This window comes from Trametes versicolor (genome assembly GCF_000271585.1).
Source record: "Trametes versicolor FP-101664 SS1 unplaced genomic scaffold TRAVEscaffold_1, whole genome shotgun sequence".
Lineage (NCBI taxonomy): Eukaryota > Fungi > Basidiomycota > Agaricomycetes > Polyporales > Polyporaceae > Trametes > Trametes versicolor.
The window spans coordinates 1,461,864-1,475,427 of record NW_007360321.1 but is presented as its reverse complement, the minus strand read 5'-3'; the positions used below and the strand labels follow the sequence as shown (position 1 = coordinate 1,475,427).

General features: G+C 61.6%; 4 protein-coding genes across 4 annotated transcripts; 1 reads left to right on the top strand and 3 right to left on the bottom strand.

Annotated features, from left to right (window-relative positions):
• Positions 1–72: 72 nt before the first annotated feature.
• Positions 73–1,181, bottom strand: TRAVEDRAFT_100761 (uncharacterized protein; the record flags this gene model as incomplete). Its single annotated transcript, XM_008034553.1, has 7 exons — positions 73–364; positions 436–484; positions 546–590; positions 644–672; positions 728–885; positions 948–1,074; positions 1,132–1,181. Coding segments are annotated over 7 exons (750 nt in total), but the record flags the coding sequence as incomplete, so codon positions are not given.
• Positions 1,182–1,865: 684 nt separating this feature from the next.
• TRAVEDRAFT_41584 (uncharacterized protein) lies at positions 1,866–2,636 on the bottom strand (the record flags this gene model as incomplete). The annotated part of the gene is made up of 3 exons (XM_008033933.1): positions 1,866–2,060; positions 2,119–2,177; positions 2,444–2,636. The coding sequence occupies 3 exons, from the start codon at positions 2,634–2,636 to the stop codon at positions 1,866–1,868; spliced, it is 447 nt and encodes a 148-aa protein (XP_008032124.1).
• A 1,380-nt stretch (positions 2,637–4,016) lies between these two features.
• Positions 4,017–4,500, bottom strand: TRAVEDRAFT_41583 (uncharacterized protein; the record flags this gene model as incomplete). The annotated part of the gene is made up of 2 exons (XM_008033932.1): positions 4,017–4,336; positions 4,392–4,500. 2 exons carry the CDS (start codon positions 4,498–4,500, stop codon positions 4,017–4,019), a joined length of 429 nt encoding a protein of 142 aa, XP_008032123.1.
• An 8,112-nt stretch (positions 4,501–12,612) lies between these two features.
• TRAVEDRAFT_158136 (uncharacterized protein) lies at positions 12,613–13,564 on the top strand (the record flags this gene model as incomplete). The annotated part of the gene is made up of 3 exons (XM_008034552.1): positions 12,613–12,652; positions 12,704–12,963; positions 13,018–13,564. 3 exons carry the CDS (start codon positions 12,613–12,615, stop codon positions 13,393–13,395), a joined length of 678 nt encoding a protein of 225 aa, XP_008032743.1. The 3' UTR covers positions 13,396–13,564.

Below are 13,564 nucleotides of genomic sequence, written 5' to 3'. Positions count from 1 at the left end.
ATGTGTATCATTCAACCCTGCTCGCCTTCGATATACTCCAATCAAGCCTGGTCTACAATCGCCCGCACCGACCCTTACCTTGTCCTCGCTTGTTCTCCATAGGCCCCACTCCCCCTCTCCGCCGACACCCATTCCCATTCCCTCCCTCTGAAACTCCATCTCACTTGGAACCCATCCTCCGCCGCTTAGGTGCACCTCGCGCAGGCCGCAAGGTAAGAGTTCCTTTAGAAGTGGATCCACCGTATGCGCGTTGATCCCTGAGCCGACAAGCACCTTTGCAGAAGAGGGCATGCGTGAGGCATCGCGGAGCAGCGTCCGCAGCGTCGGAAGCGCAGAGGGAAATGGGGCGGACGGGGCTTGGCCGCTGATCAGACAGCAAGGCAAACTCGACGTGAGAAGGATGTGCCAAGCTCAAGACGATGGCCCTCCCCGTACCTGGTAAGAATGCGTGTTACTTGAGAGATGCGGGATATGGCGAGGTGTGCTGTTGGAGCGTGAGTCATGGTACGCCGGGGTAACCTAACGTGAAGCCCGAGACACACCACTGAGAATGTCTTGGCTTGTCATGTCAATGGCTCTGTGAAAGCACACTGTCCGACAGTTGGTCTCGATGGGAGGGTGGGAATGACGCAGTCCGCCGCACCTTGCATCGGAGCGGCCTCTTCTGCCAGCCTAGGGTGTCTCGCTGTCACCATGGTTGAGCAGAGCGTATGGGCTCAAAACGCACACTTTGGTGCGGGACGTGTCTATCCCGCCGTCCTTGTGCAGAATGCCCAGGACGACGCCGTCGGCGCGAGCTTCCTTGAAGGCCTTGATGTCCTCGCGCATGATGCCGAACTCTGCGTCGGTGTATAGAAAGTCCCCGGTGCGGGGTCGGACCATCACCTGCCGCGTTACGTGTCAATGGCACGCTCGCGTACCGCACGTTGGGGCGGGGCGGGGCGTACCATAATAGGCATGCCGTGCGGCGTTGCCTCGCGCACGGCCTTGAATAGTCCGAGGCTGGGAGTAGTGCCTCCTCCAAGCCCGAGATTGCCGCAGAGCTCGAGACGATCTGCCCCTCCTCGTATGGCCCTGCACTGCGCGATGAGCTGAAGTATCGGAGGGTATTCAGTCGCGAGAGGAACGCACGCGAGGGCCGATTCGACGGAATCGATGCACACCTCGATGGTCATACGCGTCGTGGACGGCGCAGTGCTGGGCTGGGGAGGTCAATCGACAGGTCGCGCATGGGATGAGTCGTGCTCACGATGTCTCGACAGGCGCTACCTCATTCTTGATGCACATCGCGCCAGGGGGTGGTGGGAGAGGACAGCGGGGAGGAGCGCGATGTCAGTGGCGTCGGCGGCAGGCGCGTACACGTGATCGTGTCGTCCAGCCTCCCACCCCGGAGCGCGTTGAATCTCCCACACGGCGGAGCGGTTCAGAGGAGGGGTCTAGCTCCTCAAGCAGCTCGGAAGCGTATGTCCAGATGCTCAACCCCCGTGTCAAGCGCGTCCGCAGACCCAAGATGCAGAGGTCGGGGGTTCGACGCCTACGCCGCGGTACACGCTGTGCGAGGTCGTTCTCTGCTGCCCTGGCCCGTCCCGGCGGTCCGGTCCTCGCCCGCCTCGGAAGTGAGAGGCTGGGGAAATAAAGGGTAAGTATGTGTGGGCAGTGGGCTCTGGTTGGCGCGGAAGGGGCTGAGGGCAGTCCGTCGTACTCGGTGCATGTGTGGGCGTGCACACAGGCGGGCACCAGGTCGTGGGCGGCGCATGCGGGAGGGTCCGGTAGGAGAACTTGCACACCGTGTACAACAGACGCAGTATAGAGAATGAAAATCACAGTTTTCTCATAACACGACTCTGGACATCGCGAACTGGTCTCTACGGGTGCACTCGTTCGACGGCCTCCGCGCCGTTAAGCGCCCGTACCCCAGTGCAGCTTCTCCCCGTGTCCCCGTGCCCTTGGACGTCACACTCGAGCTCGCTGCCGTACGTCGAATCGGCCGTCTTCGTCTCGCCCGCGCGCAATAAGACGTGTTCGCGCAGAGTCGCTGCGAAACCGCCGGGCGGGAGTGGCTGCGCGCGTGCAAGAGTCAATGGCGGGCCAAACAAGACAGGATAATTGAAGACGTACCTTGTGCCCATTCTGCGCTCGCGGGCGCGCCGCCGCGATGCGAGATTGGCCAGTTCGGGCTAGTACATGTCAGCGGTGTCCTCGTAAATTTACTGGGTACCCCGCCACTTGGCCTTCACACTCGTAAGACGAGCCCAAACTCGTTCAGCGCCCACGCGCATGGAGCCCACACGCGGCGCCGAACGTCAACGCGAACCGCACAGCGCCCGGGGCGAGCTCTCTGCGACACCACCGCGTCCGCGCGTCCTCGACAGCATGCACCGAGAACGTACGCCGGACACGCCGGGTCGTCGGACAGCGCAGGTGGAAGGAGCGAGGACCGCACAGGGCGCAGAGTACGCTGCGCGCGACGGGCCCGCCGCGGCGCAGCGAACGTGTGTGCTAGGCTCGCGCAGGTGCCCGGGGGCGTCGAAAGTGTCCTGGTAGCTCGTGTCGAAGGATGCGGGGTGTGGTTGTGGCGCCGAAACCGGGACCGGGGCGGGCGCAGGGGCGGAAGTGGAGGTGGAGGCGGATGCCATTGTTGTTTGTGTGTGAACGAGGGGGTGCTACTGGAGCGACGTGATCCGGAATAGTGAGGCGCGCGGGGAAAGCCTGCCTGCGGCCGCTATTTACGCGAGCCTTGTACCACTTCGCCGCTGCCCGAAGACAGAGAGGCCACTGGCAGAGGGGAAACAAAAAGTGAAATGTGGCGCCGGCACTCCTGAACACGAATTCCCTGCGTGGGATTCGTCTTCGAACTCGACGCCTTTCACGGAGCCAGTGCAGTGTGCTCCGCCACCGGAGTCGAGATGTGCCCGGCGCGGTAGCCTATACCGGGCTTCGCAGGACACCCTGCCGCGGCTGAAAGCCCAAGTACCTCAACACTCGTTGTATTCACATACCTTCTGCCAGTGTGGCGTCCTCTCGCACACAAGACGTTGTCGTGGCGGGGCCAGTCTGTTCGCAAAAGAAAGGCGAGGTGTCAGCGGTCGACGTGCACGTTCGAGGCTGGGTTCGGAGCTGGGGCCAGGAAAAAGGTGCGGATGGGCGGGAGGGGGTGACAAAGTGAGTCGCGGGCGGAGGAAATGCGGTGCAGCCGCCACAAAGTCTATATAGCTTGAGCAGGTGGTGGGCGCTTAGGAGCCGCTGTCCTTTGGCAAACGGCCGTTCCCTCGAATTCCAAGTCTGGCAAGCCGCCTCCCTCATGTTCGGATGGGGAGACTCGCATATCCGGACTTGCGCGGGGCCTCCCGTGCGGGAGCCTGGAAACAGCATGTCAGAGTGCTGCCCATCAGCCACGGAAAACAACATACCCGCGGCCAAGATCGCCTTTGTCTCGAATGCAGCAAAGCGCGGATTTCAACGCGACATCAACAGAGCTACGAGTGCACAAGGCCGTAAGTACTCAAGTTCAAGTTTCCTACTGATAACTTACGCTGGTCAGACGTCCGCGGCACACCTCGCCGCGCGCGTCGCCGGATGCTTGTACCGAGACCATGCAAAAGCCCGATTTCTGGTCGGAATGGTACAGGACCTAACCAGTATAGCCAATATACCAAAGACGTCGCCGAGCGTGCATCCAGTCGAGCGTGTAGTACAGCCAGAGCGGAGCGCGCGGTGAGGGAGCGGAACGAGGGAGCGGGCCTCAGCCGCCCAAGCGTCTTGATTGACCTCCCAAAACGGGAAGGCAGGGTCTGTCGAGGCACCCGCGCGAATCCTTGCTCTCAACCGTCCACCACCACTGCACCATGGACGGTTTGGCCAACATTGTGCAAGAAATCGCCAATTATGCGTATATAATGCGAAGTGCGTGTACAAGGACGTTCAATCCGGTCTCGACGGCTCCCGACGCCGCACACTCACTCAGCCTGCCCCGAGATCTCCGAACCCGACCCATTGCCGCCCCCCTCCGCCGCACGCTACAAGGCCGCCTTGATTTTGTAAAACTCCGATACGGGCGCGGTGCCATAATTGTCTCCGTGGGGCGCGAATACAGGTGAGCCGAGGAACGCAGACGCACCCACTACCACAGCAGGCTTGACCGAGCATCCTGCCGCGCGCCCCGGCTTCCTGACGTGGTTGGGCCGCAGGTACGGGTGGAAGCGGTATTTTCCGCGAGCCTCTGTGCTGCCACGGTGGCGATGGACGCGCGCAGAAACGACGGCCGTTTCGGTCAAAGTAGGCGGCGGGCACAGCGATGCTCTCTCAGCTGCGCCAGCGATGTGGGTGGCCAGCTCGCCTGGAGTGTGCGGTGAGCAGTGGAATGGTGGCGGGTGCAGATCGCTGACACTCACGTAAACTGACAGGCATGGTCATATCATAGACAGTCGCCGTCGCAGGCTCCGTGATGGCGGGGCGTTTTGGAATGATGGAGGACGTTATGGTGGGTGCCGCAATAGACATGGTAGGAGACGGGAGAAGGACGGTGGCAAGCGGGTTCAGGGAAGCCATGGCGCTCTCGACATCGCTGGCCGCATTCTTATGGACGAGCAAGCAGCACCACGCAGACGGACTGGGTATGTACATATTCCACATCGTTTCTATTGCTCGAGAATCACTCACATTCTCTCGCAGGTTATCGCCTGCCCCAGCCTGACTCCTCGCGGAAACGGCAGGACACAAGCCTTGGACGAGGATCACCACGGCCGAGTGCGGTATGCGTCCCACCAAATATGGCTGACGCATCACCAGGTTCACAATTACGCGGCGAACTCAATCACAAACTTTACGGTACGCCCTCCCGAATTTCGCTTTCCTCCCGAACTGACACCGCGAACACGTCCAGCTCGCTTGCCCAGTCCGCGCTCCCACCCCAATCATCTCACAGGCATTGGAGAGTGAGTCCCGTTTGACTCACCAGCTGCTGCATTCGCTCACGGACTCGTCGCTTGCCCACAGAACATCCTCGATTTTGATCCCGCGCAACAGGAAGGATTGGGCCTTGCTCCTGGTCGTGACCGCCGCCGACTGCGCCATTGTCAGCGCGTTTCCCGCCTGTTCGCGGTACGGGATGAGCAAAAATGGGATAACGGGTCACCTTCCCCGCCGGCTGTCCCCATGCCCACGCACGAGGCCACACGCGCTGCGGAATGGTGAGGTCGTAAATCGCTAGCTCCGGCGTTCTCGTACTAATCGGCTCGCTCCCCAGCGTGAACGAGCAAAATTTCGACTCGGAGCTCGTCGGACAAAGGGTCCACCGGCAACCCATCGCGCTCGTTGCATCAACTCGGCTTCGCCGCTTCGTACGATGCACGACCCGCAACGTTGACCTTGGACGAGCAACGGTGGGTACGTCCATTTGATGTACTGCCTCACTCAGACCAAAGGGGTTGGCACAGGTCCGCACGATTCGACCGAGAGATGGCGGCCGCCGATCCATCTGGGGTCCTGCGAACCGTACGTTTGGAACCATATGCACACACCTTGCTCGGGACCGGGGCTGGCTGGCGCCCACGAGCGTCATTGGGCAGTTCCCCGCCCGGCGTCCATCGCGTACGTAAATCTCGCATTTTAGCTCGCAATGCAGGGCACAAAGCACGCAGAGCGCCAGTCGGTCTCCTATATCGCGAAGACCGCGGGCGCGCAGGGTGCCCGAATCGGCGGTTCAGGAACGGTCGGCGCGGCCTGACCCGGAGAGGCGGGATAGTGCGACCTCTACGGTGGGCGGCGCCGGGGCGCTTTGTGCGCGCTCGACACGGCCGCACTCGTCGCCGTGGATTGCGCACGGTATGCCTTCTTGCTCGTGGACCGAGAATTCAGCGGGCACGCGCGTGAGTACGCAGCACCGATTTGGAGTGCGCCCGTGCGCGATGGTTGTCTGCGCACGCCCGTGCATGCCCGAGTGTTGCGGGGCGGGGATGCTCACAGGCGTATGCGGGCGGGGAGGCGGTCGGCACATGATGCTTTGAGAGAAGGATGCCGCACGCATGTCCGGCTTCCTGCACGCAGTGTCTGTGTGTTCTTGTGCGCGTAATGCTAAAATTCGTTATTCACTACAGAGTGCCGGCCGCGCTGTTGTGTTTGAGAAATGATATAGAGGTGCGTTGGTGCGGCGGGTCGGCGCCTCCGCAGGGGCAGCGTGCTCGGACATGTCGTGTGAGCTCCTTGACACTCGCATGTCCATGCGTGTTTGCGTAAGTCAAAGTACAGGTGTTCGCGCGCATGCATGTACGATGGCGCGGTGCAGAATGATGTGCGCAAAAGCTGGCGCGGGTGGGTTTGTGTCTTTGCGGTCTGGACGCACGCAAAATGGCCTCAACCTTCAAGGTTTTGTCGGATCGGGCTCAAGTTTACATATCCTGCACGGTACGGTGTGGGGGCCGTGACATCTTCTTTTGGGAGCCGCTCGACAGTGTGGCGGCGCGGGGAGTCCCTATGTCCGGGGTGCACCTTGCCGCGAGGTTTATTGGAGACACATTGTTTGCATGCGCGTGAGCATGGCTGACAACGATTCATGACGCCTACAGGAACACATGTGCGAAATCGCGGCACAGGAGAATGCCTAGGAGAGGCGGAGTCCTCGATTCTCCGATTTCGAGAGATCTGTGAGGGTCCCCCGTTAGAAAACACATTGTGAGCACTCGTTCTTCTCCGGAGGGACTGGAACTCACCGCACATACTCTCCCCAGCTCGTAGATAGTGGCGGTGCATTCTTGAACGAGTACGGGACGCTTCCGACGCGCGCGAGGCTCAGGTGCGCGATTTGCATTCTTGCCGCCTGAACGTGCACAAAGAGACTCCACACTCCAGGTTCTGCTCGGATCGGCATGAAACTTAGATATCATATACGGTATGGTGCGGGGCGCGTAGCGTTCCATTTCGGGAGCTCTACGCAAGCGTGGGCGCGTGGGAGTTCGCTCGGTTTAGGGTACACTCTCCCCAATCTTGAAAACACGCGAAGTGACCTCGAACTCCAGGTTTTATTCGAATCGGAATGAAACTTGCAGAGCGTATGCGCTATGTTGCGGTGAGTGTACCGTTCCATCTTGGGAGCTGTGCGGCAGCGTGGGGCGCGGGGGCCTGCTGTGTCTGGGGTGCGCCTTCCTGAAAGGATCACTGGCGTCAGACTAATTGTGTACGCGCGAGCATCGCGTCAAACGCTTCAAAATACTCACAAGATTGAACTCACCGAATTGCAGCGCTGGAAGATGCGTAGAAGCGGCGCAATGCTTGATTCTTCGATTTGGGAGGATCTGCCAGGCTCACCCCTTGGACACCACCTGGTGAGCTTTCATTCTCTCCGAACGAATCGAAACTCACTACAAGCATACGCATAGCCCAGTCGAAAATGAGGGCAAATTCTTGAAACGGCACAATGACGGGTCGGTACGCGAAGCTCAAGTATGTGATTCTGTCACTTTGGCTCCCGAACATGCGTGAAGTGGGCTCAGACTTCCAATTTTGTACAGATCGGGCTGTAACTTTCTGAGCCTATTCAATACGGCTCAAGGAGCATAGCCTCGCGTTATGGGAGCGGGTCGGGAGCGCGGAGGCGTGGTAGGTCGCTGTCTTTAAGGTGTTCCTTCCTGCAGGATTATCTCATGTCAGTTTATGTTCATGCATGCGCACACAATATGCGACGATACACCACGCTTAGAGGACTGCGCATACCGAATTTCGGCGCGGGAGAATGCGCGGGCGAGGAGGAATGCTCAAATTACGGATTTCTCGAGATTTGTAAGGGTCCCCCCTTTGAAATTAGCTCGTGAGAATTTATTTCGTTCAGATTGGGCCGAAACTCACTGGGCGTACGCGGCGTGGTGTAGAACGACCTGCGTTCAAGTAACGGCGCCAGCGGATGCGCAGTTCGCGCGGGAGGACAATATCTTGTAAGCACCCACCCCCACAAATTTGTTCTAATACGGGAATATCGAGGGCCACACCGGCCGTACGCATTCCGAAACGGTCACAATCAGTTATAAACACTCCTGCGTCTTCATGTGTCGAAGGGCGGTGCGGGGCGACGCGAAACAGGGCCGCGGCGGGCGTTTCGGTGAGTTTCGTCCTTCGAACCCACGACAGCGTGCGCAGTTGGGCGCGCATTTCGTTTCTCTCGGCCTGAGCTGAAACTTGCAGGGAAGGTGCGCCCATGCGCAACGAGCACGGCGTTAGAATTTGGAGGCGCGGCGCGGCGGCGTCTGTGCGCGAGCTCGATATGTTCAGAAATGTGGGATCCCATCCTGAACCTATCCCCGCGAAATGGCAAAATTCAAACTGTTCGTGCGCGCTCGAGAATGGCGGGAGGCTAATATAGACGTCAACAGATATCTGCGACCGTGTGCACGAGGCGGGAGGACGCAAGGGAGGACGGCGACACGCGATTCTGTGTGTTCGCAAGGCTCCCGCCCATGAAATGGCACAAAACATCTGAATTTCAACATGCTCGGAATGCGCTGAAACTCGCTGAGCACATTCTCCCTGGTGCATACAACTCCGCGTCGAAGTTTGGACGTCGTACGCGACGCCGTCGTCGCGCGAGCTCGACATCTTGACGAGACTCCGCCCCGCCAGGATGTAAGGGTCCCCCCTTTGGAAGCATGAGGTGCGATTTTATTTTTTCCCAAAAACGCCCGAAACTCACTATAAATGTAGGCCTGTGTGTATATACCGTGACGTTTCATTACCGGAGCGGCGCAGCGCGTCGTCGTCGCACGACGTCCAATTCTCCCGGCGAGATACTGCAGACCTGCTCGACATCGCGGACGGACCGGGCGTGTCACAAATGGACTGTACACCCTCAAACGCAACAGGGGGCTAATACAACTATTCACATGCGTATCCCTGCGAGTGCGCGCAACAGAGGGCCGCGAAGGTGGATGGTGACACGCGATTCACTGTGTTCGCCGGGTCTCCGCCCATGAAATCGCGCGAAACGTCCTAACACAGATGTGCCCGTACGCCGCTGAAACTCGTGCTGCGCACGCACCATGGTGCACAGAAGAGCCCCCCGCGTTTGCAGCGCGCCGCGGAGCACGATCAAAGTGCGAGCTCGACGTCTTGTCGGGGGCGCGCCCCCACCCCCACTGTGCCGCGGCGACCGCAATCGCGACGCTCTGCCGTATCGGGCGGTCGATTCGTGCCTGCATGTCGTGCGTAGCGGGGAACGCACGTCACCCTTCCCGGGGGCGCATCGGAGGAGATGCGGCGCGGAGAATCGCGCAGGAGGGCGGGAATGTGCGATGTGGGAGTTCGTACTTCCGCCGCGGCCGTCCGTCCGCCCGTGGTATTGTGCGCGAAACGAAAATATATTTGTGTTTTACGAGTCCGGGACTTGCGCGGAATATGTACATTGGTGCAAAGCAGCGACCGTGGCGGTCACGACGCGGCACGGGTTGCAGGAAAGGGCGGGGCGGGGTCTTGTCGTGCAGCATCCCCAACGACCGACGAGACGACGCCGTACGACATCGGAGGGTGTGGTCAGCGCCGTCTTGTGCGGGCGGGCGGGGTACCAGCCGTGTGGTGCACGCATCGACGGCGTTCGGAGGCAGGCGTTCCCTGCCTCCCTCTTCGGTCAACGACACAGAGGCGCATCAAATCGGAGACACGGGCGGGAACGAGCACGCACCGTCGACTCGGAGCTGGGTGCGCGACGACGAGTCTCTCGCACTCGAAGCGGACGCTGCCCCGCGTGTGCTCGGCGTGCCCATGAAGAGGGACGTTGGCGGCGAGGCGGCGCGGCGGTGACTTCGAGGGCGAGGCGGGTGCGCCGCAGCGGGGCGGACCACGCGCGCTGACCGCCGCACAAGCTCGGTGCGGGGCGCGGAGCGCGCAGAAACCTGGTCCAAATGGGAACGTCAGGGTTGCGGGTACGTGGGCACGACGGGGCGCCGTCGTCCGAGGGCAGCGCAGACGGCGGAGATGTTGCACGACACGAACCGAACAGACGGAGCGCGCAGCGCGAACACGACGAGGGGGCGGACGTGGACTGTCGGCGTCTGGGAGTCAGTTAAAGGCTGGGTGGTGTGGACAACGGAGAGCCATCCCCCACCCCTTCCTCGCTGTCCCCTCCTCGCTGTCTCCTCCTCGCTGCCCCCTCCTCACCTCGCCCCTCTCGCCTGCCGCCTTGCGCTGTACGGTATGTCCGCCTCTGCTCTGACCTCTCTGCTTGCCCATGCTCTGATCGGCCCTTCACAGCTCGCATGCGACGCGTCGTGCACAGCGCGGCCGTCGGACATGGCGGCCATCGTGTGCAGCGTCGGTCGAGGTGTGCGCGACCACGACGGTGCGCGCCTTCCGTCTCGTCCGCGTGTCTGTACTGACCACACGCGTCAGCCTTCCTTCCCCGCGCAGCTTGGGCTACTGACCTACGCCGAGCGAGTGCGGCGGCGCTTGTGCAGGGACGGCTGCGGGCGGGATACACGTAGATACAGTAGATTTGTGCTACTACCGCACCACGGGCCCGCCGACGCACGGTCGAGCATCCCCGGCCGCCGAGGCGAGTCTCGCACCAGGCTGTGGACAGTAAGTAGCACACCGCTCGCTTCATCTCAGCATTTGCACTCACACCGTCTCCGCGCAGCGCGGCGCATCGTCCGAGCGCGACCTCGACGACAGGTGAGTGTCCGGCCACAACGTCCCCGGACGAGTCTCACGGCGGCGGGAGGCGGGAGGCGGGAGGCGGCTGGGAGTGTCCACGTGCGTGTTCTGGGTAAGTTTCGCGTCGGTGGGCGGCGGATCGGCGGCGGGATGCGCGATATGCTGTCTGTACACCCGGTGATACACATGAAATCGGCCCCGAAGTTCACAATATTTTTCTCTCCGATCGCGCTGAGACGTGCTGTGTGTATGCGCCGAGGTCCGCGGGAGCGTGCCAGCGTGTTTGCGAGTCGCCCGAGGGTTGTGTCCAAGTGCGAGCGGGGTGGCACCTCTACGGACCTAGACGCGGCATGCGCGCGGCCGGCGTCGTCGTGCGCGTCCAGCACCGACGGCGATGGTCAAGGGGAGTGCGAAGACGCTATGCGTAAGAGGGGAAGCCGAGACGAGTGCGCGCGGGTGCGCTGTGTGCGTTTTTGTGTGCGGGCGATCTGAAAATACGCCGCCGTCAGCGCTGCTCGCGTGCGTAGACGCGGAGAAAGCACCTGCCGTGAGCGCATGCAGCCTTCGACTGCGTCGTCGCGGACTGGCATGCGTGTGCGAGGAAACGGGGCGCGGAGATGGGCCAAGGTCGGTGGGGAGGTCGGCGCCCGGTGAGCGACGCACCGGGCGAAGGACGTATGCAGCACCACGGTGCGTGCGGCGGTGGCATCTGCAGGGCCCACCCCACGTATCAGTAGTGCACTGGGAGCGGGGCATCGAGAAACGCGGGGGCAAGGCAGAGGGTAATGGTGGCCCATGTGCAGAGGATGAGCTATTGGAGCACTGTGAGTGCAGTTCACGGCGGACCGGGCTGGAAACTTGCCGAAAGCGAGAGAAGGGCATGGCCTTGAACGCAGTACGATCTCCATGCACGTTACTTGTGCAAGGGAAGCGGGGAGAGCGAGAGGAGAGGCGTCCTCGCGGGTGTTTATCGCATTCCGGACGAAGGACATCGGCCGAGTCTTGGCGCGCGCGAGGAGGCGTCGTCGTGCAAGCGTTGGCTACATACTGGCGATGCTCCGGTGGTAGTGCACGGAAGGGCGCATGCGGCACGAGTGGGTATGCACCCGGGATGCTGTTTGAACTTTGCGAGCGCAGTTGGGCTGGGGACGTGCTGGAAACGTACCTGACGTGAGAGGCGTACTGTATGAACGTTATCCGACAGCTTTCGAGCGGGGCATGTGCAGGAGAGAGTCGGAAATGGCGAAGGGCGGGTTGGCGGCGCGACGAGGATGGGGAACGAAGGACGACTGCGCCGTCTTTGCACGAGTACGCCGAACGGTTGCTGAGATTGCTGGTGGGACGAGAGACGGAGGCCGCGCTAGCGGGTGCAAGTTCTATCTGGCGGGCGAGGCAAGGAGGGACACGGAGGCGGATGGGATGCGAGTGTGCGTGGGAGAAAGCAGAGTGGGCAGACCTGGGACGGGCGAGCGAGAGGCAAAACAAGACCGAAGACGGGCAGGACGGTCTTGAAGGCGAGCTTAGAAGAGAAGCGAGCAGACTGAGAGAAAGTGCAGCGAACTGAGCAGAGCGAGTGCAGCGCGTGACGTCACCGACGACGGAGCGGTGCATGGGATAGCGTTGGATTGGCGCGCGTCACTGTATCGACGACATACACCTCTCTCTCTCACTCACTCCCTCCCCTCGCCCACGCTGAGACCGCTTTCGTCTGCGTGGACGCGATACGAGCGGCATCTCAGATCGACGCGGGTGCGGCAGACGCCGAGAGCGCGCTCCCGCTCACACCGAGCCTGTTCGAGTGGCTGCGGCGCTCCGTCTCGTCTCGAGGGGCAACAACGCTCCAACCTGCTTTCCCAGACACCCTGCTGCTTCCTCTCATACACCTGGCGACACCGCTGGACCACGCCTCCGACCTTCTATGCTTCCTCCACTCGCCGCTGACACTGGCCGAGGGCCGTGCAACACAACCTGCGCTCCGACATGCTCCTGTACCTACCACCCGAAACATTGCTGGATATCCGTGAGTACCGCTCTGCGTGCTACTCGTGGAGTGTTTGACACCCCTAGACAGTGTCCTACCTCGACCTGCCCGATTTGACATGCCTGGCGCAGGCCTACCGTGAGCTCGCGCAGCTGGCTGAAGACCCATTGCTCCACCGCAAGAGACTGCTCGTCGTCGCGCCGTCTCGCGTTTCGCACTCCCTGTTCGGACAGAGTACTGCGGGAGTTCCACTGCGCCCCACCGTATCCGACCTGGTGCATCGAGGCATCCTCCGCGGGATGGGCATCGAGCGGCGATGGAGAGCAGGGCTGTATTTTAGCTCCCCGCACGTACGTACGCTTTCTCTCGGCCCCCTCCTATCATCCTGACCTATCCGCCATCAGATGGTCAAACAGTACGAATGCTCGCTGCGCCTCCAGTGGACGCACGCGCGCGACGTCCTCGCCCACTCGCTCCGCGCCCGCTCCCCCGCAGCACGCGAAACCTTCTACCACACCCGCGTCCTCCCCCGCGAAACCTCCGCCGCCCCCGTGTCCGCACGCCTCGTCTCGACCGTGCGCAGGTTGCGCTGGGCGCTGCAGCGCGACCGCCTCGCGCGCTTCGTGAAGGACCGCAGCGAGATGGTCGAGAAGGGCGGCGCGGTGGCGTGGCTGGAGAGCACGGGCCGCGCTGCGCTGTGGCGCGAGAACGAGCGCGTGCGGCTGGCGGTGTGTCCGGGCATCAAGGGGATCGTGAAGGTCTACGAGCAGCTGGCGATTTGAGCGCGGTGCGTAGCTGGTGCGTCGTACGAATTTTTGGGCTCCGGTTTTTGTCCTCGCGGGCTCAACCTCTCCCGAATTGTATACCAGCTGGCGGAATGGACCCTGCCAGCGTGTAGATATGTTCTTACCTTGTTGTACATGTGTATTTTGCCTGTCTTTGTATATTCTG